At 42.2% G+C, this 23,579-nt stretch overlaps 1 protein-coding gene across 1 annotated transcript in view; it reads left to right on the top strand.

Annotated features, from left to right (window-relative positions):
• The window catches only part of LOC149288423 (ras GTPase-activating protein nGAP), a 115,827-nt gene extending 102,569 nt beyond the window's left edge, over positions 1 to 13,258 (top strand). Inside the window, exons 14-18 of the mRNA XM_089491630.1 lie at positions 118 to 979; positions 1,452 to 1,589; positions 1,728 to 1,930; positions 2,023 to 2,110; positions 13,094 to 13,258. Coding sequence (XP_089347756.1) covers positions 118 to 979; positions 1,452 to 1,589; positions 1,728 to 1,930; positions 2,023 to 2,110; positions 13,094 to 13,258 — 1,456 coding nt within the window. The remainder of the gene's footprint in view (positions 1 to 117; positions 980 to 1,451; positions 1,590 to 1,727; positions 1,931 to 2,022; positions 2,111 to 13,093) is intronic.
• The last annotated feature ends 10,321 nt before the right edge of the window (positions 13,259 to 23,579 follow it).

Below are 23,579 nucleotides of genomic sequence, written 5' to 3'. Positions count from 1 at the left end.
GGCTTTTTTTTCAAAGCTGTACTTGATATTGTTTGATCATCTATGATATTAGTGGTAAAATAACTCAATGCCTAAAGGAGTTTTAGTTTAACTTAATGTATATACTTGTTTTTATAGTGATCTGTTGAAGTTAAAGTCCCCAACTATTGAGAACACGGACAGCTACTTTAGGGGAAAAACACTGCTCCTTGTCCAGCAAGCATCTACCCAAAGTATGTCCTACTCAGACAAAGATGAGAGAGAAAATGTTTTGCCCAATGGACGCAGTGTTTCCTTGATGGACCTTCAAGACCCCGCCGTAAATCACGGAGAGCGCTCCTGTATGGTTCAGGAACCACCACTTCGTTTTACTGGCAGCCAGTTGTCTATTGCACATGTCGCCACCATTAAACAATTACGGGAAAATCAGAGCACCCCACAAAGTGCTCCCCAAGTCAGGAGGCCACTGCATCCAGCATTGAGTCAACAAAGCAGCTTGCAGCCTCTTTCTTTTCAAAATCCTGTATATCATCTCAACAACCCACCACCTTCTTTGCCCAAGGCTTCTGTGGACTCCAGCCTAGAAAATCTCAGCACTGCCAGCTCTCGTAGCCAGAGCAACAGTGAAGAGTTTATTCTCAGCGGGCCGAGCAATAGCAGCATGGAGGACTTCACTAAAAGGAGCACTCAAAGCGAAGACTTCGCCAGGAGGCACACCATGCCTGACAGGCCCGTCCCTATCGCATTACCACGGCAAAACAGCACTGGGCAGGCGCAGATCCGCAAAACCGACCAGGCTGCCCTTGGAGCTCGGGCAAAAGCTCCACAATCCTTACCGCATAGTGCCTCCATGCGCAGCACGGGAAGCATGTCTGGGATCTCTGCTACTCTGCTGGCGGAACCTGTGCAGAACGGTAGTAGATCCAGGCAGCAATCCACATCTTCTCGGGAGAGCCCCGTACCGAAGCTAAGAGCAGTACACCGTCAGCAAACACAGCAGGTGAGAGGTTTTACTGATATTCAGTACCGGGCCCATACAAGTAACTTATTGTTTGCATGGATTAATGCTAGTAGTTTTTTCGAGTCTTAAGTATTATTAGACGGCTGCTCTCTACTGCTTCCTCATCTGTTGGTGCTGTGTCGCCCTCTTGTGGCTATAATGAGAAGTTAATTGGCAATGTCTTCATTCTTATTTCTGTAGCTGAGCTTAATTTACTTATGAAAGTAAACCTAGAACCTAGACTTTACCTTTTTGGGTCACTGGCAGCATCTAGATTTAATGGAGAGAGCGAGAAAAAGACTCGGCAGCCCTGCCGAGTGTATCTCAAACGTTCTCCCTTAAAAATGTAATTAGTTTAAATATACACTTTTTCATCTTCAGCCCTTAAAAAGAATTGTTAATTTTTTGGAAAAAAAAGCATATTAGATCATCTGTCTCAATCCAGAGACTCAATTTGGAGGATGTATTCTAGGTACAGTCACCTGTGGACTCGACAACGATGTCCCCAGTTGAAAGGACAGCAGCCTGGGTGCTGAATAATGGTCAGTATGAGGATGAAGAGGAAGAAAGCGTAGACCAGAACAAGGATGAATCTAAACCTGCTGAGAAGGTGAGACAGTCGATGGTGATGTCTTGTTTTTATATTAATCCATAAGGTGTAATAGGGCTACCATATGCACAGGGGCAACCCCTTAAACTCAGCTGTGCAAAGGAATTCTTGATTTGAAACAAAACCTTTATCTTGTAGTATGAGCAAGAGATTGCCAAGCTGAAGGAGCGACTGAAAGTTTCAAGCCGGCGCCTGGAGGAGTATGAGAGACGCCTCTTGGTGCAGGAGCAGCAGATGCAGAAGCTGTTATCTGAATACAAATCCAGACTGGAGGACAGCGAGGAGAGATTGCGCCGGCAGCAGGAAGAGAAGGACAGCCAAATGAAAAGCGTGATCAGCAGGTGAGTGCAGACGCAAGGGTTTGCCCTTGAGTGCAGCTCTTTGTAAATAAGGCTGGTTTTGTGTTTACATGTCCCTAATTTCTTCCTTCCAGGCTAATAGCTGTGGAGGAGGAACTGAAGAAGGACCATGCTGAGATGCAGGCTGTCATTGATGCAAAGCAGAAAATCATCGATGCTCAGGTACGTGCTTGGATGTGTCCGTTTCTAATGCTTTTCTGGAAGCTTTTTGTCGTATTGGTTTGTCTTAGAATTCATAACCAGCACCGCAACTCATGCACTTTGTGCCGCACCAACCATTTCAGAAAGCTCTGAGAACAGTTCAGTTCATTGTGACATAAGATGAAAAGCATCTCCATTGACGTTCTAAGCTGCTGTGATCTTTAGAACCCAAGAGAAAAGTTTCCGGTTCTGAGTAGACTTGTGCATTCGTCTTCGGGCGAACATGTAAACGAGCACGAAGAGGCCGTTTTTTTGTTCGTGTCGAAGACGCGCCGAAGAGAATACAGTGCCGGCAAAACATAGGAGAAGACTAAGACTCACAACCTTCGTTTTTGCCGCGCAGCCGCCAAAATTTCAAACGGGAGTGAGCTGATCCTCGTCTGTCCAATCAGCTCACTCTTGTGACGTCACGCCAAGGGTCTCGTCCAATGCCTGTGCTGCTGTTTTTTGAATTCTGAAGGTGCCTTTATAAGACCAGAGCTTGCCTGAGAGATCCATTCATTTTTCGCTGTGACTGCTTTGGCAACACTGCTGTGCTGCATCCGAGCGTTACAGAGAGATTGTTCTGTTCTGTGTGAGACTGGTAAGCCTTAGCCTGCCATTTCTCACAGTGTACTGTGTTCACTCATTTCTACTGAATTAATATTTAATAATAATTTTTAATTTAATTTGTCTGTCATCAACTGTGTAGTGCTGTTGAGTTGACAGTGCACCCAGTGCCTCACTGGCACTGGGGTGGGGTGCCCTTGCCCTGGGGTGGGGTGCCCTTGCCCTGGGGTGGGGTGCCCTTGCCCTGGGCTGGCACTAGTGCCTACTGCCTGTCCTGCTTAAATAAATTAAATAGAATTTATAAATAATTTAATAATTGAATACATATAAAATGATATATATATTTGTCAGTTATATATACTATAGTTAGTATAGTAGTAGAATAGTATACTAGTGTAGAGTGTACTGTAGACATTCAAGACATCTACTAGTGTCTAATCTAAAATCAGTAATATTATTAATTGAATACATTATAAAATTATATATATATATATTTGTCAGTTATATATACTATAGTTAGTAATACTATACTAGTGTAGAGTGTACAGTAGTCATTCAAGACATCTACTAGTGTCTAATCTGAAATCCGTAATATTATTAATCGAATACATTATAAAATTATATATATATATATATATTTGTCAGTTATATATACTATAGTTAGTAATAGTATACTAGTGTAGAGTGTACAGTAGTCATTCAAGACATCTACTAGTGTCTAATCTGAAATCATTCAGTAATATCAATAATTCTATAATTCTTATCTTAATAGTTAATTAAATTAGCTATAAATAAAATGAATAATTAATTACTACTAGCTTATAGTTCAGCTAATCTTATTAGTACTGGTGCCGCAGCTCTATAGTTTATGCTTTGTTTTAGCAACAGCAAGAGACCAAGTCAATTTTTCTTAATTAATAATCTTTCATTTTATTTCATTTGTTTTGCTCACCTCAGTCCATCAGTGAAGTGAACTTGTTGGGCTAGTGAGTGCAGCCGCATAAGTGCTGTGTTCTTTTTTTGATCAGCAAGCAGTGACGTTAACTGTTTTGCAAAGATTTTCTCATTTATTTTACGTTTTATTTTAATTTTATTAAAAGTACTCTTAGTGTTTTGCTCACCTCAGTCCATCAGTGAAGTGAACTTGTTGGGCTAGTGAGTGCAGCCGCATAAGTGCTGTGTGTTTCAGCAAGTAGTGAAGCTAACTGTTTTGCTGTGACATTTTATTTTATTTCTAATTTCTTTTCAAGAAAAATTGACTGTGTGACGACAACAACTGTACTAAGCAAAGCTTCAAGATACTAGCTGTAGTACTAAAATAATTCTAATCTTTAATCTTAATCTATAATATATTATATAATATAAATTCTAATTCATAATCTATAATATAAGTAATTCTAAATTCTAATTCATAATCTATATTCTTCTATCTATAATCCATAATATAAGTAATTCTTATATTATATTATAACATATGATAAATTCTAATTCATAATCTATAATATATATAAGCAATTCTTTCTAATTCATTATCTATATTCTATCTATAATCCATAATATAAATAATTCTAATCTATTAATAATATAATATTATATATAAATTAACCTCACTTTAGCTTGGTGGGCTTGAGAGCGTCTGCCTAGAGTTAGACTAGAATACTAAGAAATATAGCTTTAGGTTTAGCATAGTAGTAGGATAGGCTCTTAGGCCCGTGTAAATTCAAAGTCTTTAATTTTTTTATCCCCCCGTTTTTTTTAAACACTACACTACACACACAACACAAAATTTGAAATGGATCCTCTTTTTGGGGCTAAGGAGGGACAAGCTCCATCTACCACCACCACCAGTTCTAAGATGCAGCCTTTGCGTCAGTCTAGTCGGCCAAGTAGGCCAAGCTCTCGCTTATCATTTGGGGAAGCATTGCTTGAAGGATCATCAAGTAAAGGAAAGGCACCAAAAGCAGGCAGTAGTAGTGCAGCTAGGCCCACAAGCTCTATGGTTTTTTACGGAAAGCCTAAAGCACCAGAAGCACGTTCAAACGTAAAGGGTAGCACAAGTAGTACTTCTACTAGCCCAGTGAGTAAAAAGAAGTGCCTTTTGCCCCAAGCAGCATCTTCCCCATCCACAAGCAGCATGCAAGGTACCAAGCAGAGCCAAATTAGCAGCAAGACTCAGAGGGGTTTTCCCAAACCAAAGCGATCTCATTCCTTCGTAGGGAAAACCACCACTACCCCCACCTCTACCGCCTCTACCACCACTAGTGCTGCGCCTACTGTTCCCACCGGTACCGCCACGCCATGTCCTCCTAGTACCTCTAGCAAGCCACCAAGTCCTTACAATATTTTTGTAAAGACAGTTAGAGAGAGGGCTACACATAGTGGAACTCCACCTAGCGAGGTAGCAGAGGAGCCTGAGACTGAGGGGCCAAGTGCAGAGTCTGTTCTTCCTGCTCGCACTACTACTAGTCACGAGTCTCACGACGATATCAGTCTTAGCTCCAGCCTAGCAGGAATTCCATTCGATCTGGCTAATGAAGAGCTAGACTATGAGCCAGAGGAAGTAGAGGAGATGAGTGGTCAGGAATCAGATTCCTCAGGGAGCAGTGTCCAAATGACTAGTGCACAATTTTCCCCTGAGCCTCCACCTTCTCCGCAACGATCGTCACCATCACCACCAGCAGCAGCAGCAAAACATAGCAAATCTAAAGTTAAAGCAATTAGCAGTCCCACTATGGCCAGTACTGTTACCACCAGTCCCACCACCACTAGTTCTGCCTCTGTTCATCCACCCCGAGCAGTAGGAGCAGCACCCAAGGCACACTCCAAAGCTATGCGCGCCCCAATTTGGGAGCACTTTGAAAATGTTGAAGAAGGGCGCTATGGAAAGTGCAAACATTGTGGGAAGCTAATAAGCAGAGGGAAAGTGTCTGGCCATTTTACCAGTGCTAGCATGAAGCATCACCTCAGCACTCAACACAACGCTGTGCTATTGGGGAAAGATGCAGAAGTAAAACTTAGTGCCGGCAGCATAGCTGGTGGCCGTGGAAAAACCCCAACAGCTTCTTCTTCTGAGCCAATAGCAGCAGCAGCAACTAGTGCTGGCAGCCAGAGACCAAGGCAGGTTGGAGCACTGCATGTCCAGCCCACCCTGGAACAATTTGTGGCATTCCACTCCAAGAGAACAATGCCCAAACAGCAGGCCAATAAAGTAACGCGACTTATTGGTCAGTTCATTGCTGTTGGAGGGGCATCCTTCTCTATTATTGAAGGGGAGCCTTTCAAATAATTGATGGCGGCTGTGGCTCCACAATATACAGTTCCGTCACGTTCCACTTTCAGCAGGAACATTGTTCCCCTCATTGTATCGGTCCTGTGTTGCAGCAGTGAAAGAGGAGCTTTCCAAGGCTGCTGGTCAGTGTGTTCATTTCACAACAGATTTGTGGAGTGCACCTAGCGGCCAGCATGCCTTTCTTTCTTTGACAGCACACTGGTGGCAGCCCGGTGTGCCCAAGGAAGCTGCTGCAGCAGGCTACCGATCTTTCCTTCTCCATGCAGAAGTGATGGATGAAAAGCACACTTCCCAAAATATTCTGCATGTGATGAGGAAAATGTTTAGCCTTTGGGTGGGAGCAGAGGCGGGCACCAATGTTGAAGTTGGTTTTGTGGTAACTGACGGAGGTGCCAGTATGGTGAAAGCGCTGCGAGATGGTCATATTGTTGGTGTGCGCTGTGCAGCCCACATCATCCATCTTGTAGTGAAGGCAGCAATGTCAGAAGGAACTAATGTGGCAGCAGTAGTTCTGTCACGCTGCAGAAAGATCGCTGGGCACTTTCACCATAGTGTTAAGGCTAGCCAACTTTTGAGGGAAGAGGAAGAGAGGTCAGGTCTTCCCGTACACTGCCTACGTCAGGATGTCAGTACACGGTGGAACGCCACGTTAGACATGCTGGAGAGGATTTTGGAGCAGCAGAGGGCAATCCATAATCTTGCCTCAGAGCATAATATTGGGATTACCTCTCCATTGAATAGGGAGGATTGGACAGTGATCGCCCAGCTAGTGGCAGTCCTTAAACCATTCAGGGATGCCACTGAAAATTTAAGATCAAACACTGCCAGTCTGGCCCAGGTAATCCCAGTGTTCTCCCATCTAGGCAGCAAGATGGATGTGTTCCTTGGAAACCGTGAGGCTGTTCAAGGTGGCACTCTACATCCTGACGTAGCAGCCATAGTCAGGAAGCTGAAGGATCTGCTAAAATTACACCTTCGCAAACGCATGGAAGAGAGTCCCGAAATGATGCTAGCGTGGCTTTGAAATTCAAGAATTATGGGAAAGCTAGCTTTGAAATTCAATGTTCTCAGTAGCTACCGGGAGTGATTGGTTAACAAGGTGCGTGACTGGCAGCGTAAAATGGGAATGCTGTCCGAGGAGGGAGAGGTGCAGGAGGAGGAAGAGATTATGTGGTCTGCTACTCCTAGCAGCAGCATCAGCAGCAGTGCCACAAGCAGCACAACACAACTGAGTGGAGCAGCTGCGTTTTGGGAAGAGGCACTTGGGAGTATAGTTGGACCATCTGACAGAGCTAGCAGCAGAAGGGAGAGTAGTGCTGCTGAAATGGTCAAACTTTACCTCTGTGAAGTTCCTTCTGCACCTAATGTTGATCCTCTTAGCTACTGGGATGAAAAGAAGAGTGTGTGGCCTGCACTCTCATGGGTTGCGCAGCAGCTTCTATCATGTCCGCCAACCACTGTTCAAAATGAGCGCGTGTTTTCTATGACTGGAAACATACTGAGTCCACAGCGCTCATGCATGGCACCTCATCTGATGGAGCAGATTGCCTTTCTTAAATTCAATCTGCCCAGCTACCTTGGGTTACCCAGCTCTTAGCTTGGAAAGTTAATTTGTTCAAGGTATTTTCTCCCCCTGGTTGCACGTGTTTGTGGTGTGGCAACGTCTGCTACCTCCGCCGGTGTAGCCAATTTACGCTAGGGCCTTGTGTCTGAGTTCTGGAAGTCCGCTCCCAAACGCCATGGACTGACAGACTTTCATGCTTTGCCCTGGGGTGAAACAGGTGAGCGGGTCGTCAATTGCCCACTCATTCGCCTTTCCCAATGCTGGTGGTGGTGCCAGCGTCTCTTCTCTGCCAGTTCGCTTCCTGGCTAGTGTCATGCCTCAAATGTCCAAAATGTTCAAGGTAGTTTCTCCCCCTGGCTGCGTCTGTTTGCGGTGTGGCAACGCCTGCTACCTCCGCCGGTGTAGCCAATTTACGCTAGGGCCTTGTGTCTGAGCTCTGGAAGTCCGCTCCCAAAGGCCAAGGACTGTGACAGTTTTTGGATGCTTTGCCCTGGGGTGAAACAGGTGAGTGGGTCGCCAATTGCCCACTCATTCGCCTTTCCCAATGCTGCTGCTGCTGGTGGTGGTGCCAGCGTCTCTTCTGTGCCAGTTCGCTTCCTGGCTAGTGTCATGCCCAAAATGTCCCTAATGGTAAGGGCAGTTTCTCCCCCCTGGCTGCGTCTGTTTGCGGTGTGGCAACGCCTGCTACCTCCGCCGGAGTAGCCAGTTTACGCTAGGGCCTTGTGTCTGAGCTCTGGAAGTCTGCTGCCAAACGTCTAGGACTGACAGTTGTTTGGGTGCTTTGCCCTGGGGTGAAACAGGTGAGTGGGTCGCCAATTGCCCACTCATTCGCCTTTTCCATTTCCTTTTCCATTTCCATTTCATTTTTTTCCGTCTGATACACAACTACCAAACATAACACACACAATAACACATATAACACGCACATGTACTATTCACAAATCACAAGGACCTTTCCTCCTGTTATTTGCCCTGGCCTTCACTTCTACACTCACTAGCATTAACGCTATAACTCACATTTTTCCATCCACATACCTGCCAACAGACCCAACTTTTTCAGGGACAGTCCTGCTTTTTTCCTGTCCCATCAAATTTTGCTAAACTAGGTATGCTAGTGCACATAGGTATAGCTGGGTAGGGTAGCACTACAACATTAAATAAATATAATAAAGTAAATAATAATAAATATAACTTTAAAATAAAATTAAATCAATTATTATTTAGACATAATACATCTTTAACCAAAACAGTGCACTGCTAATAATCTTAAAAGTAACCGTACATTAACCCTAAGCTATTTTTTAGTTCTTGTCCAACATTTTTCCATTCGCATACCTGCCAACACACCCAACATTTTCGTGGACAGTCCTGCTTTTTTTCCCGTCCTGTCCAGTGAAAGTTGGGTTGTTGCAAAGTATGCCATTATAAATAGGTAGCAAATGTTAGGCATGTATTACAAGTGGTCCAAAATCAATTTAAAAATATAAAATAATCCCTATTCTTTTATGAAACATCTATGGATGTGTGACTGTGTATGATAAACGGAGGCCAAGTTCCTTGGAGCATTTGTCTAGGTCTCAGACAAGACAACTGCTCGGAGGAACTTGGCCCTCAGTTTCGGGCAATGTGTATTGTGTACAGTACACCTCTGTACATGTATGCAACTCCATTGGTCGTTTCGGCAGGGGGCTCGCCTGCCATCATTCTGCAGTTCTGCAATTCATTTGTTGATGCCAGACCAGCCCCCTTCCGGCGACCAATAGAGTTGCAGACACACGTACCTTCACGGCCCGAACGCATCTGCTGCTGCTGCTCCGATGTGTTCTTAACCCCGTATTAACCCCTGCTACGCAGCCGGGAGAAAACGAAGATGAAACAAGCACGAAGAATGGCCACGAATATTCGCCCGAAAAGAAGACGGGAACGGGCGAATATTCGCGGAATACGAAGTTGTTGTTTTTCTCCGAAGACGAACACGAAGAGCCCCCTGGTGCCCAAGTCTAGTTCTGAGCACTTCAGAGTCTTCACCACAAAACTAATGAGGTTTACTTTGTTGCTAAAAGATATCAGCTGTGTGCCAGGATCTTATAATTTAGTTACATCCATACATTGCTCATAAATTATTTTTAGAAGGCTTTTTATGATTAAGAATTACTAATCGTTGCCACACCACCAAAGTACAAATCTTTTTTTTTTTTTTAATTTGCAATGTGGCTAATTGCTACGTTATAGAAAGTTCCCAGAAGTCTTTGGGCAGTTGTGTTGATTACTGTGAATCAATTGCTGGATTCCACCTATGTGCATGTACAGCTACCCGTTACTAAATGCCATCACATTTAGTCTGTTGTGCTGTAAGCATAGAACTCCTTCATAATGTATTCTATGCCAGGCACTTGTGTTATTGCTTATAATAAGCTTACATTTCCAGCAGCATGGATATACCAAATCTGATTTGGGCAGATAAAACTCCGTAAATTAACTGTTGATTAAGTCCCCGCTGCTTTAATATGGATTCCAGTTTCCCACCAAGATAAGTGGGAACTGTGCAGCAAGTAGCCATTTGTTCGCACAAAATTCATTCACAATAAGCAGCTCCCTGTTTGACTTTCCTTCAACTCGCAGGGACCATGGGCTCTCTCAAAATTAAGATGCACAGAGTACTGTGATTGACATTTGTGAAATAACTGCCGGGCGGCATTGGGGCTTGGTGAATAATCCCCCCATACCTGTACTTCTGCTAAACACCTGCACGATGAGGTCATGTTCTTGTACCTAATGCTTCTTCTTTAAAGTCCTGCTATCGCTTGGGTATCCATGAATATGGTCGATGGGCAATCATTGCAACACCATTCAGTCCTCTTCCTCACCAACTATTACTGACTTGGTCTTTCGTTAGTCTCATAACAACTGTGTTAAATTACAGGTCATTAATGGGACAGTACCGCAAGCAGGCAAGTAACCCAAGTGCACTAATTAGCTGAGCCGTGTATCCAGACATGGACCGCAGCACTGATCTCCGACACATTCCAGCTCCTTCCACTCTTCTGGGGTGGTGTTCCCAATCTACTAATTGCCTACAGTATAGCAGAATTTGGCTTGGTCAACGAAATATAGGCCTCGGCCAAAAAAATAGTCATTTTAGGCCAAGAGTGGACAGGGCCTTTCACTGGACAGATTGTTCTGATCTCTGATTTACAGAAATCCGTTCATGTCATTGAATGTAATTTTAAAACCATCGCACTAATTTAAACTGATTATTAGAATTCTTCTGTCTATTATACTTAACTTTAACTGTCTGTAGTAGTGTGTTTTTTAGTCTTACGGGACATGTTGTCATAGTATGGCCAATACTTTATAGACATATGCAGTTGTGCTAAGTTCTACTCCCTTCTCATCGGGCCATACGAAGCTGACGGACATATCTGCCTCCACCACGGGGCAAAAGGCTGGTGCTCACAGTAAGATGAGGATCGGAGGATCTGCCCCTTCCTAATTCCTTATCTCACCCACCTAAGCCTGTCTGAAAACCCTGGAGCGTTGTAGTCCCATAACATTGGGAGAGCTGTGTCTTCATTGCTGATACTGGACTGGTAGCAGCTGTAGCGTTATATAATGGCGGTTACCCGAATATTACCTGTAGGTTGTATTCATGTAGGTAATGTTTTGTCTGATCGTCATACGGATACACTTTGGGTGACTTATGATCTGTCAAACTCTGCGTTTCTAGATCACCTCTCCTAATCTAGATTTTTTTGCGTTGGCATGTAAAGTGTTTGTTTTTTTCTTGTTCGGATCGCTGTCCCTCGCAGGCTTCCTTTAGAGTTGTTTGCTTTTGAGTTGCTGCTTTTACCATTTGGCACTGGAAAGCATGATTGACTTGGCCTGCGAACATCGTATTGTGCGGTGCAGGAAAATGTGTCCTTGGCCAATTCTTTTATGTTGGGGGAAAAAATCTTCCTGTAACAGATTTACGTTTATAAAGTGGGTTTTATTGCGGGGTGGGGGGTTTGCAGAGCTATTTAACAGATGTTCTTTAAAGGGAGATGATCATGCAAATGTACATTTATATATTATCTTTTTTATTACTTTGCTTACACATTTTGTGATAAATCACATCTTTTTTCAGAAAGTAACAGCTCAGATCCTTTTAATAGGGTCAGTTTTAAAGAAAGTTATTAAATGTGTGTTTATAAATATATTACAGTATATTTGGAATCCAGAAGGGGGATTTACTTAAAAATAATCTGCAGCAAAGTATGAAAAATGGACTCCATAGCAGCCAGCGTGCATTGCATTGGTTCCTATGTGGATCAGACCGGTTTTCACCAGAATCATTATATATACCCTATACCTAATTGTGGGTTTCTTCCATGTGGCTTGAGTGGGAGAAGTGGGCATGTTACCTTTCGGAGCACCGGCAGGCTAAAGGTCCCTTCCACCCCCTCGCCCCATGAGCTGGAATGGGGTTTGGAGCAGTGCATTGTTGGTCCTTAGGTTTTTTTTGGGGTTTTGGTCCCTTTTGTGCTTTTCCTTCACCACCTTCCCATCACCTACATGCCTCAGTACAAACCTTTTGTTGTAGCTTTCGGGCTGCCTCACTCCTGTGTCGCTGTTACCTCCCTGCTGTCAGCCCAATAAACAGCCATCAGTTGCTCATGTTCTGCTAGGTTCTTTGTTTTCTTAGTAGCTTCCTTGAAGAACGCGCCCATGCAAAGGACTATTTCCTTTCCTTCTCTGCAAAATGTAACATTTTCTTCCTCTCTCTCTCTCTCACTCTCACTCTCTCTCTCGTCACCGCTACCCAACTGGCTTCCACTTGCTTACTTGGAACCTGATGTAGACCTTAGTTTTGCATACAGTTAGAGGTATAAATGTTTGCAGCAGGTACATAATTAGCTACATATTTATTGATCACAATATTGATAAGCTTGTAGGAGATTGTGTGCAGGTGTCTGTTTAAACCCCTTTGTTCATTTGATTTCAGGTTTGCAACAGTGCTCCTACAGTCCCTTAGCCATGAGGTTAATGCTCCTTAAATTAAAGTTTTCCCCATAAATATTCAGCATCATTTCTATGTTCTCAGTTGCTGGACTTTTATATGTGGACTGTTGTTTTCTGCAGCCGCTTACACATATGGTTGGCTCTTAACACTTTCACGTAGTTTTTTTTTGTTTTTTTTTTTATGTTACAAAATCCACCATCTCATGAGAGGTCCCCGGTAGCCTTTTTTAAACTATTATTTAAAATGTATGTCAGAATAATTTGTTCGGTGGAGGTTACCCTATCATTCTCAATAACATCAAAACATTTAGCGCACTGATGGCATAATTTAAAGGGCTCATTAGTGGGACGTCAAAGCCTCTATAGACCGAAGCCGCTCAGGCGCATCAAGTACAAAAAATTCAGAAATAAGCATGTGTGCTGCTTCCAGAAAACGTTCCATTTTGCACAGAGGAAAAGAATTAAGTTTGCCCATTTATAGCTTGTCTACCCATCTGTACGATCAGCCCGTGAAACCTCTAACATGTCTCGTGTATTGCAGGAGAAGAGGATCATATCACTGGATGCAGCCAACACGCGGCTGATGAGCGCACTGACACAGGTGAAAGAGCGCTATAGCTCACAAGTGCGCAACGGACTCTCACCCACCAATCCCACCAAACTGTCCATCACGGAGAACGGAGAGTTCAAGAACAGCAGTTGTTAGTCTTCGGCCAGGACTCTCTCTGACCCAATGCTGCTAAACCAAATGACAAAGAACCCCGGATCTACGATTTAACTGAAAGTGTGACGGTAAAGCCTAGAAACGCCTTTTTGCGATATGGATGGAGACCGACCATACCGTGCTGTATATAGAGTGAATGCATTTGTGCCCTGTACAGAAATGTAATCTTGTAACATACCAAATGGAAGTTAATAATATGTAGAAGATATCTTTTATAAATATATGTAAAGAAAACAAAAATTGTTAAAAAAAAAAATATATATATATATATATATATACTTTTTGGTGTTTATCTTCTCACTGGCAGGACTGGTAAATTAGATAAAAAGTCATTAGTAGAAGGAGCTGTACATATTGCACCAATACCCAGGAAATGTTGCTGCGCAGAACGTGAGCAAAAATAAAACGTGGAAAGCTGGAGGAAAGTGAAAATGAGTGGGTCGGCAGGTACGCCCCCTGCTTTAATCCTCTTAACCCTTGGAGTGCCATGTGCTCATGCTTGAAGGGTTAAGTAAAGACCCTTAATACCAATCTGATGACACTTGGTGAATTCCCTAAGGGGTTCTGCGGTGTATGATTAACCTATGGCCGTAAATGGGTTAAAATGGAAAAAAGAAAAACACTAAGAAGTGGGGCACAAGGGAATGAGCGGTCACTACATTTCTCCTGCTCCTGGCACCACGATGGCACCCATTCAGATCAATACTTTAAATAGTTTAGGATGTGTTTTTTTACAGTAATATTTTGGTGTTTACAAATCTGTATATATGTATATTTTGGTTGTAAAATGTAATTATACAATTCACATTTATAATTACATGATCACTGTACATGTTGAGTTAGGGGTGGGGGAAGGGTAATGAATGTTACTGCTTGAAGCACCGTAAGGTGTTGCTGAATTGTCAACTCGTATCACTCTGACTGCAGTTGATGGGAGTAGTGTTCTGCGCGCAGGTTCACCTACCCTGCGTTAAAGGGGCATGAAGAGTGAGTAATAAGCATGGTTCGTATGAACTGGCAGCTGCTCGACTCTGTTGTGTATTCACAGCTCACCATTTACTTGTGATTGGACTGAAACGGTTTGTGTACCCGGGGTGTGAAATTCATTGAACAAAAAAAAGTGGTGGGGCCACTAAAGGGAAGGTAGAGTTATTAGAAGTTGATATCAGGGCCACTAAATAATTCATAAACCCTTGATTGCAGAGAGGAGGCAACCAAAAAGCCCCCTATAATACCAACACCTGCCAGAGACCACCAATTTGCGGGGGGGGGGCGGTCCTGAGCCATTTCACACCAAAAAGCTTTTTGTCCGGAGCATAATTGTGTTCAAGTAACTATTTTCCTTCCCGTGGCAGTGTAGATAATGGGAGTTGTCGAGACTTTGTATGAACTCGCTGAGTTTATTAATTATAGTGAAGGGCGACGTCCAGGTAATTATCCTGCAAGAACTACTGAGCCTGCTTTGTGTAACAGATAAGCGAGGAGACTTCCAAGAAAGAAGTATCCGCGGCCAACCAAGGTTTTCTTGTGCCAGAAGCTCTCTGGGGTTGGCCCTTCATAATGCATAGTGGCGTCAGTTAGCTGAAGTGACAACTCTCCCTTTAGTGAATAAACCCCCGGGAGCCGTCTACAGGTAGAAGTTTGCTGCAGAACTTTATAAATATGGCTCACTGTCTGTGGTACTCGAGCTGCCATCTATCCATTTTATTGTCTTATTAGGAAACAAGTGCCGCCATTTATCAGACAGCCTAATATATAACAATGATCTGCGACATGGAGGAAATGTATGAAGGAAAGCACTTCTTTCCGAAACCTGCAGCAATCTCTGAATCCCAGCCGTCACCAGAAAGAATGGCTGCCCTTTCGTAGGAGCTCATGTTATTTCTTTACCCTTAAGACTCCTTTCAATGCAAACATCCAATAGGCTGTAACCTAGGATTATTTACAGATGTAGTATTTTCCCAATATCCTGTATTTTTATACCAAAAGGTATAAGCAATAGCCTGTGTGCCTGAGTCCTTACTTTAAGTGTCTTAGGCGGAAGGAACCTCTTCTATTTAAAAAGCATTTTTTTGTCCAGCGAGGACCTTATATACTCGTGTACCCCGGCGGATGTTTCAGCCGTACTGAGGGATGTCCAGGAGTGCGGAGCGTTCCAGCATGTTAAGTACTCCCCGTACTGAATCCTAAAACAAACGCTATTGCAGAAAGCACATTATTCCCACCTTTATTAGATATGTTTAGGGATGCAAAAATAGCCACAAGATTCACCTCCACGTACCAAACCTGTGCGCTTCACGCCAGGCAAAGCAATGTGTTTATCACGATATCGGTGAATACGGATGGATCCAAACCCTTGAACAATATTTAGCACATATCACTCATGCGCTCTAAGCATACGGCAGAGTAGGACAGGACGTTCGTGCCGTGAAAAGCCTTAACCCTTTCTCAGCCAGATAGTGGGCTTTGCTATGCATTATTCACCTTTTTTGGCAGTGAAAGTGTTAATGAATCACTGCTTGAAATAACCTCTTAGTTCCCCATATTTTTCTGTTCATCTCTAGCCTGCGAACCGATACCAAAATTTCTTCAAAAAGGGCTATCGTAATGGGTATCAAAGAACTCGGACTGCTGTCTGATTGAAAGTGAGACAAATCGTTTTTTATTAATTTATTATTCGGTTGTTTGGGGTTTTTTTGTTTTTTTTTTGATATTTTTTTAATCTTTTCATCTCCCTTTTTTTGTTTTTGGAATAATTTGCCTCTGTGACATCCAGGGATTTTATGGATTAAAAAGTTGTTTTTTTGAAACCGTTATGGAAATTAGCTATTTTAATAATGTTAATATCTACAATAAAATAAAATTCTGTATTTAACAAAGTTTGTTGCAATTTATGTGCAAAATGTTTCTGTACAAGGAACATGATATTAAAGGTCTCGCTTTGGCTTGCTCTTTCATGTAACTTTGTGAATATAGCAGACACTTTGTTACCGACGTGGACCTGCAGGTATAACCGGTTTTCATAAAATATAAGGAAATGTATCTAATGATGTTTGTTGCACCTTCTAGATGTGCGGAAACGAACTTTCAGGACCTTGGATGTCCCTTCTTAATGCAAAGACTCCATTAGGGGCAAAGGGCGCTTGAATTATACTGAACATATAGCTAAATCTCTTGTTTTAGACGCCTACATCTTTCCCGGATCTTGGGTTTTAATGAATAAATGCCCAATGGGTTTTGATGAAATAGGTGATCTGCCCATAGCAGAGATTCCCTGACACACTGATACCGAGACATATACCTTTCACTTTGCACTTTAATTACAAGAGGTGCATGTCAGAGTACATTTTGCCTGGATTCCAGTGCATTTAATGCCATGCAAATTGGCGCATTATTATTAGGGTTAGAAATTAGACTTTTGTCTCTTTCCTCTTCTCCAGGCTACCTCTACTGAAATCAGGAAGAATTGGTACTTGCGCTGCTTGCACGTGCTCTGTGGCACTCTCCTTTGGGTCACTAAGCAGCAGCCATCGCGTGCTAAAGAAATGTCAAATAGTATGTGATTGGTTGGTGCTACTCATTGATTAGGGTGGTCCACTGATTAAAATTTAATTGTACTGAGCATGTGCAAGAAGTGTACGGACAGGGCCAGGGAAGGGGGGTTTTTTTTTTGGGGGGGGGGGCTGTGTAATGCAATTTATGTATTGAATGGTGTAAGTATGCAGGTCCATCCCAGTATTCTTACAAACTTGCAATTATTTTCATTTGAGTTATTATACCTGGGAACCTACCAGATTTCACCCAGGGTCTCTGGTTGAAGCAATAATTCCCCAGGGCACCCGGTGAGTATCTAATTAGAGCTATCTAATGGTTCTTGGTTATGCCCATTTCCTACCCCAGGTATGGGGTTTATTCGCTAAACTGAGAAGCGGACGAGATGATACATCTACTTGGAATAACTATACTAGATAAATGGAGCAGATCATGCTCAGATTAAATTTTTTTAAATACCCGGCCCCATCACTGGCCCTTTATAATGCATATAGTAGGTAGGATGTTTCATGTGGCAGCTACTCACAGTTTAGTGAATAATCTCCCTGTAGGAGGCGTATTGGTGAACTGATACACAGTTTCTGTTAAAAGCACATTACTTTGTACACAATGTCTCTGCAGGTCAGCCTGACATGGTGCCGATCGGGGATGGATTGTTGGAACAATGTGCTCAGAAGTAATGGTTTGTCGTATTGTCCAGTGGAGCTATTTTAAAACTCTCAGCAGGAAGCTTTGTTAACAGCAATCTTTCCACCTGCGGAGAAATAAAACGGGTCATAACAGGTCCCTTGTCTTTTTTTTTTTTTGTTGTTTTATGATGTGGTTAAACTACATTAGTCATATGTCGGTGTCTAGTTATGATGAAGTGTTAATACATGGACTACCCTATATCTCCTAACCCTAAATGATTTCATTGTTCTGTGCCAGTCACTACCCCCTCGTATACATCTTGAGCACTTATGGGACTATACGATCTAAGCCAGTGGCCACTAAAATATATCAAACTGTTTGAGGCATGCCCAGCTACCAGCTAGCCCCAGTACTTTCTAGCAGGGCTGTGGATTTAAATTGACCCTGGTGCTTTAAGCAATAAAGGTAAGTGGTAAAAGGTGGCCATGTGGCCTGCAGAAGAAGTTCTGTAAATCAAAATATTTCTAGCAGCACAACATTGTGTGGTTTATTCACCAACGAGAGAGTTTCTGGGAGAGTTGTGGTTTTAACCTCACTATTTATTATGAAGGGCTTACATTGGAAGGTTTCTCCGGCAGGAAGGGCTGAACTAACCCTGCATAATGTATCAGTCGGTCGGTGAGGTTGGGGTTAGTCCTTCATAATGAAGGAGCTGAAACACAAATCTCTTGGTGAATAGATCGTGTATAAGACATACCGCTCTTATGTGCAGTGAATCAGGTTTCGATATATGGGTAAATGCCTAAGAAGCCTAATGCTTGGGTACAATAAAAGCACATGCCGTGGCGCTTTATGAGCGGTATGTTATGTTACGTTTAAACTGTGCGATCGTATATTTTTCCTCTACGTTAGCGTTTGCCACATGATGCATAGAGACGGCTATATCACAGAGCTTGGAATATTTAAATAATGGCTTATTATTCTAGTAGCTAGACTTTCCTATTTACTTTTCAAACTTCAGGTAACTCATCTGTCAGAAAAAACTATATGCTCAATTGAGCTAAAAAAAAAAAAACAATGTAAGAATGAGCTATTCTTATTCCAGCCTGAATAACTTTTATAGACATGTGAAGCCGTCTGTAAATGCAAGAATTCAACATTCATAACACATTTCATACTTAGGACTGTGCTGACCCCGTATCAGGTTTAACACAACAAAATGTTATCTTTATAGATAGCTGTTATCAGCTCTGTATATAGATTGTCTACACACCCCTTTCATTGTGTCCTATATCACAAACACACACACACTTCCATACTAGTTCTAGAGGAAGCAGGGATGGGGTATCCATTTCTCTTTAATACCGTGCAGTTTAGGGAAATGTTTTTAGATTATATTGTGAGCCGGTTACCATGTCCACGACGGTATTTAGGGCATCTATGAAGTCAACTTCCTCTGTGATGAGAAAATCCACTTTGAAAACCATCCAGCCGTAGTCTGCAGAAAAATGAATGAGGTTGATAATGAGCGTCTCTTCTTCCTGCTTTGTTACACATTCCTACCAAAAATTCCAAGTTCAGAATGAGTTCACCTTGTGTTATAATAGATTTGGGTGTTTATTGAAGTTAATTGGCCTCTGAGTTTCTCATGGAAAAAGTGTTAGCCCTGCATGAAGCATAGTTTAATTGGAGATTTGACTCAACTACTACTGGAGAAGCTGCCTGGATTAGCTCATGATGCATTTTAAAATTGCTGAACTTAAACGCCAACTTTCTCCCTTTTTCATAAAGAAGCCCGTTTGAATAAATCTGAGTGCTCAAGACCACCTGCATGTAGATCTCAAGACGTTGGGTGGTATAATAGTGATCAGTTTTCCTGAATGACCAAGGACCCCTCAGACTGTCTCGGTGTTCAGATCATCTAAGGATGCAATAGTCTTAGTTCGCTGTTATTTTATGTTTGTAATGATGCCAGATCATGATTGCCCCACATTTTGGGAAGCACCCACCACTAGTGATGAATACAAAGCGAATAGAATTACCTTGTTCGGCAGACGTTCCACTGTCACCGTTTGTGCTTCCATGAGATAATCTGACGGTTGGGATCCAGCCATCCGGATCTGAGGAGGGACAGGTAGAGACACAGAAGTGTCTTCACTTATAGTACTTGCTGGCTGTTTTTGACGGCCTACATTTGATGTTTAATACTAGTAACCTCATGCCTCTGCAATTCTTCCTACGTCTAAATATATGAAGAAGCAGTCATTAGCTTTTTTTAAACCAGGTAAGTGAAGCAAATTAACAGAAACTTAGTATTTGATTGACAATTTTTAATACTAGCTCACAAAGTACTTTGACTTCACAGAAAACTGGCTGTCCGTCCCAAAAAGCAGAAGTGCACCCACGATGCATATCACCCTAGTGTCTGGATTCAGTGCTGATCCGTCCTGACCCGTGAACTTACCATTGGCACCGACCCCTGTAAGATTGGCTAATTCACCAAGGTGAGCAAAAGAGAGGGGCTTAGACTGAAACCAATAGAAGCTCTGCAGAGGCTAACATCCCATGTGTGCAATAAACAAACATATATATTTATATATATATATGTGTGTGTGTGTGTGATACAACTGTTTTCAATCAGCAATGTTCTTCGTACTAGAAGAGTGATATGGCTGATTATCACATTCATACATGATTTTAAGGAGTGCCCTGGTGTATTGCATGGATTAAAAACTTAATATATTCTTTTAGCGAACCATTATGTCTGCTGTTATTTCTATACGAAGACATTTCTGTTTGCATGTACTGTGTTTACCCCCTTGAAAAATTCAACCTGATCACCCAACAAGAAATAAGTTGCATTAGATGAATGCCTAAAATGCCCAAAACATAATGAGCTCCAAGGCAGGTAATTCAAATGCACCACTTTACTATAAAAACCCTTAAAACAACAACCGATACTCAGTTTTACGCTCCTGTACTTACATTGAAATATGTGATTTGCCTTTCAATTCCTTAAATCACGTTGTATTTTTATAAAATGGATTATTAAAATATTGAATATTGCTGAAACAAACATACTAATGCTGCACACTTTACACAAGTGTGTGTATACAGGTAGCAGAATATACATCGGAAGAAAAACAAACAATGAATTGGATTGCTGAAGAATTATAAGAAGAAACATGTAAAAGTGGATATTATGCATCTATACATACAAGGAGCATCCTTTTAATATTTTTGGATGAAAACATGTTGCCCTATTGTCTTGTAAGCATTTTCACCTGTTAAGCTTGACGGGTTAAACTCTCTGAAATAGAAGAGAGAGAACCTGGCTGGGAATGGTTTGTCTTCTTGAAGACAGCTGTAGAACATTGCGAAATTGTCGTGCTGATCGTTTTAAAATGCAGGTTATTTCATTTGATAAGAAAACAGACCTAGAATATGAAGCAGTAGAGAGTAAGTGTCTCCCTGGTCGGGGTTACCTGCAAGGAGAAGAAAGAGAAGTCCCAGGTACTGCATCATGGCCTCTGCCCACCGTCCTCACTGCTCGCTCTACAGCCGCCGCACCGAGACCATTGTAATCCATGATTTCCTTCCCGGAAGCCGCTCCTCCAAGTCAAATGTTTCAAACAAATACCGATGGACTAACAAGGAGACAGGAAATTGATGTGTGATCACCGATGGGAAGTGAAGAATGTTGTGGCGTTACGTTTGTCAATATTAAAATCAAGGCAAAGTTTATTGATGTTAACGCTAATCAAACACAAATATAAAAATGTAAATGTATTCCCACGATCCGCTGGTCAAGGTTTTCAGGTGTTTGATCGATCTTAATTACTAAACTGACATCCATTTAAAGTAAAATACAATTAAGTATGACCTCATAATGCATTATGACAAGTCTCTCCTGTGAGAAGGACCGAGTTCGAGCTATCTGCAGAGATTTCGTTAAAAAAGGCCTTTATTGCGAAGCCAGTGCGAGGATTTGTTCAGATGACCCTAAGCTTCAGGTTTACTGAGACCACCTGTAGGTTTCATGTATTTATACAAGAAGGTGATGGCTGGATCTGCACATCCAGAATCGGGAACCTGTATAGGGAAACAGCTACCAAGAACTAGGATTTATCTCATGCTTGGGAAGAGGCGGTGCACGCCAATTTCATTTTGAAGAGTTTATTTCAGAGTTGGATTATCCATTAAGCCCGCCAGGCTCTTAAATAAGGCTCCAGATGTCTATTGGCTACGAGTGCCTTACTTAATAATCCTGCGGCTGTTCCACCACCAGCCGCAGAGCCACAGTAGCCATTGACCACTACCATAGCCAGGAGGTCACATAATGCCACGATCACCTCCACAGCACGTGAGGCAGTTGATTTGCCATAAAACAGAAATGTAAACGTTTTTGGATTAGCCACTGTGTGAAATACATTAGAAAGTCTTCTCACTTCTACTTGACACCTGAGATCATCTGCATGACTGGAAATCAGCTCCCCAGCAGGAAGAACAAACGTTCGAGAGGATACAGCGCGGATGTGCTAAGGAAATCATGTCATGATAAGCAAATGAATCGCACACAAGGAACATCAACTGTTTTATTTTGGGTTACTTTTGTTAGTAAATACTGAAGCAATCTCCATGTCTCAGCCTGGTTACACGGGTGCAGCATCACTACATCCATTTCTTAAAATTATTTGGATATCGATCAATGTAATTATTTTGTAATTCATGACTGAATCGGGAATTTTTTTTAGTGTCATCTCATCCATATAACTGCGTGATTAAGGGCCAGGAGAGGCTCACTGGGTTGTCCATTGATGATGCAAAATAAAGTATTTAATTTAAAACTGCAACTCTCCTGCAGACCCCCCTACACAAACAAACACCTTAGTAAATAAACCCCAAAGCAGTGCAGTCACCAGAGCAACAAATAGAAAGACTCTGATCCGGACTGGACAGGGGGTGACCAAGTAGCCCTTGAACTTTAAAGCCAGCGACCTCCAATTCACATACGTGCGGTTCCATGTTACATTTTTATATTTATGCGGCACCGCGTAATCAGCCGGTGGCCACGCACTGCGGGACCTAATTACCTGCTGGAGAGGCAGATCGAGCAAATACAGGGTGCTATCGGCCACTGGCCCACCAGGTATTTGCCCAATGTGCCAGATGGCCGATCCGGGCTTGCCTCTGCTAATTGCTCCATTTGTATCACGCTGCATCAGAGCTGCACCCTGTACTAGTTCCCCGTATTCACGTCGTTTCAGATTAACACTTTTATTACAATTAGAGGTAGGTAGATCTCATTAAATGAAAGCGTATCCCATTATAGGTGCTGCCCTTTAAATTAGTATTTCTTTTGACAAACTATATAACGCAACACAAAATCTAGCATTTCATCCAAAATTGTTCCTTGCAAAGTGACAAACAGCCTACACTTTCAGTTCCAAATTCCTTGTTCCAGGAGGAGTATCCTTTACAGTCATATTCTCATCTCCGCAATACCGTTCTTTCAAATAGTTTACGGAGTACTGTGAAATATCTTAAAGCCACAAATTTAACTACGCTATACATTGCATAGGGCTGCCCAGCAGAGTCGGCCCTTCATAATGTATAGTTAAAACCTGGGGGTTTTTGTTCGTCAATTAATTATAGTTTTATAATAAAATATAATAGAAAATAGAAAGAGCAGACAATTGTCCCGAGAAGTGCCTTTTGGTGTCATGGTCAGGTGTCCCGATACTTTTGTCCATATAGTGTAGCTGGGGGGTGGGAGACGGGAGCAATATAATGGCTGCAGTGTTATATGGTATATATATATATATAAAAGGTGTCCCTTATGAAAAAATTACTGCAGTTTTTCTGAAGTAATACTGCAGTTTTTTGGACATGAAAAAACTGCAATACTGCACTTTTACTGCAGTATTACTACACATTTACTGCAGTTTTACTGCATTTGTACTTCACTGTACTGCAGTTTTACTGCAGTTATTTTTGTACGGAAGTACAAATGCAATAAAGCTGTAGTATATTGAAGTACAACTGTAGGTTTGCAATATAAAAAAAAAAAGTGCAGTAAATGTGCAGTAAAACTGCAGTACAGTGAACTACAAATGCAGTA

The sequence above is a fragment of the Sceloporus occidentalis genome, unplaced genomic scaffold (assembly GCF_023333645.1).
Source record: "Sceloporus occidentalis isolate IW3139 unplaced genomic scaffold, rSceOcc1.0.p SCAF_51, whole genome shotgun sequence".
Lineage (NCBI taxonomy): Eukaryota > Metazoa > Chordata > Lepidosauria > Squamata > Phrynosomatidae > Sceloporus > Sceloporus occidentalis.
The sequence above is the reverse complement of the archived record's forward strand: the minus strand, read 5'-3'. Positions and strand labels throughout refer to the sequence as shown.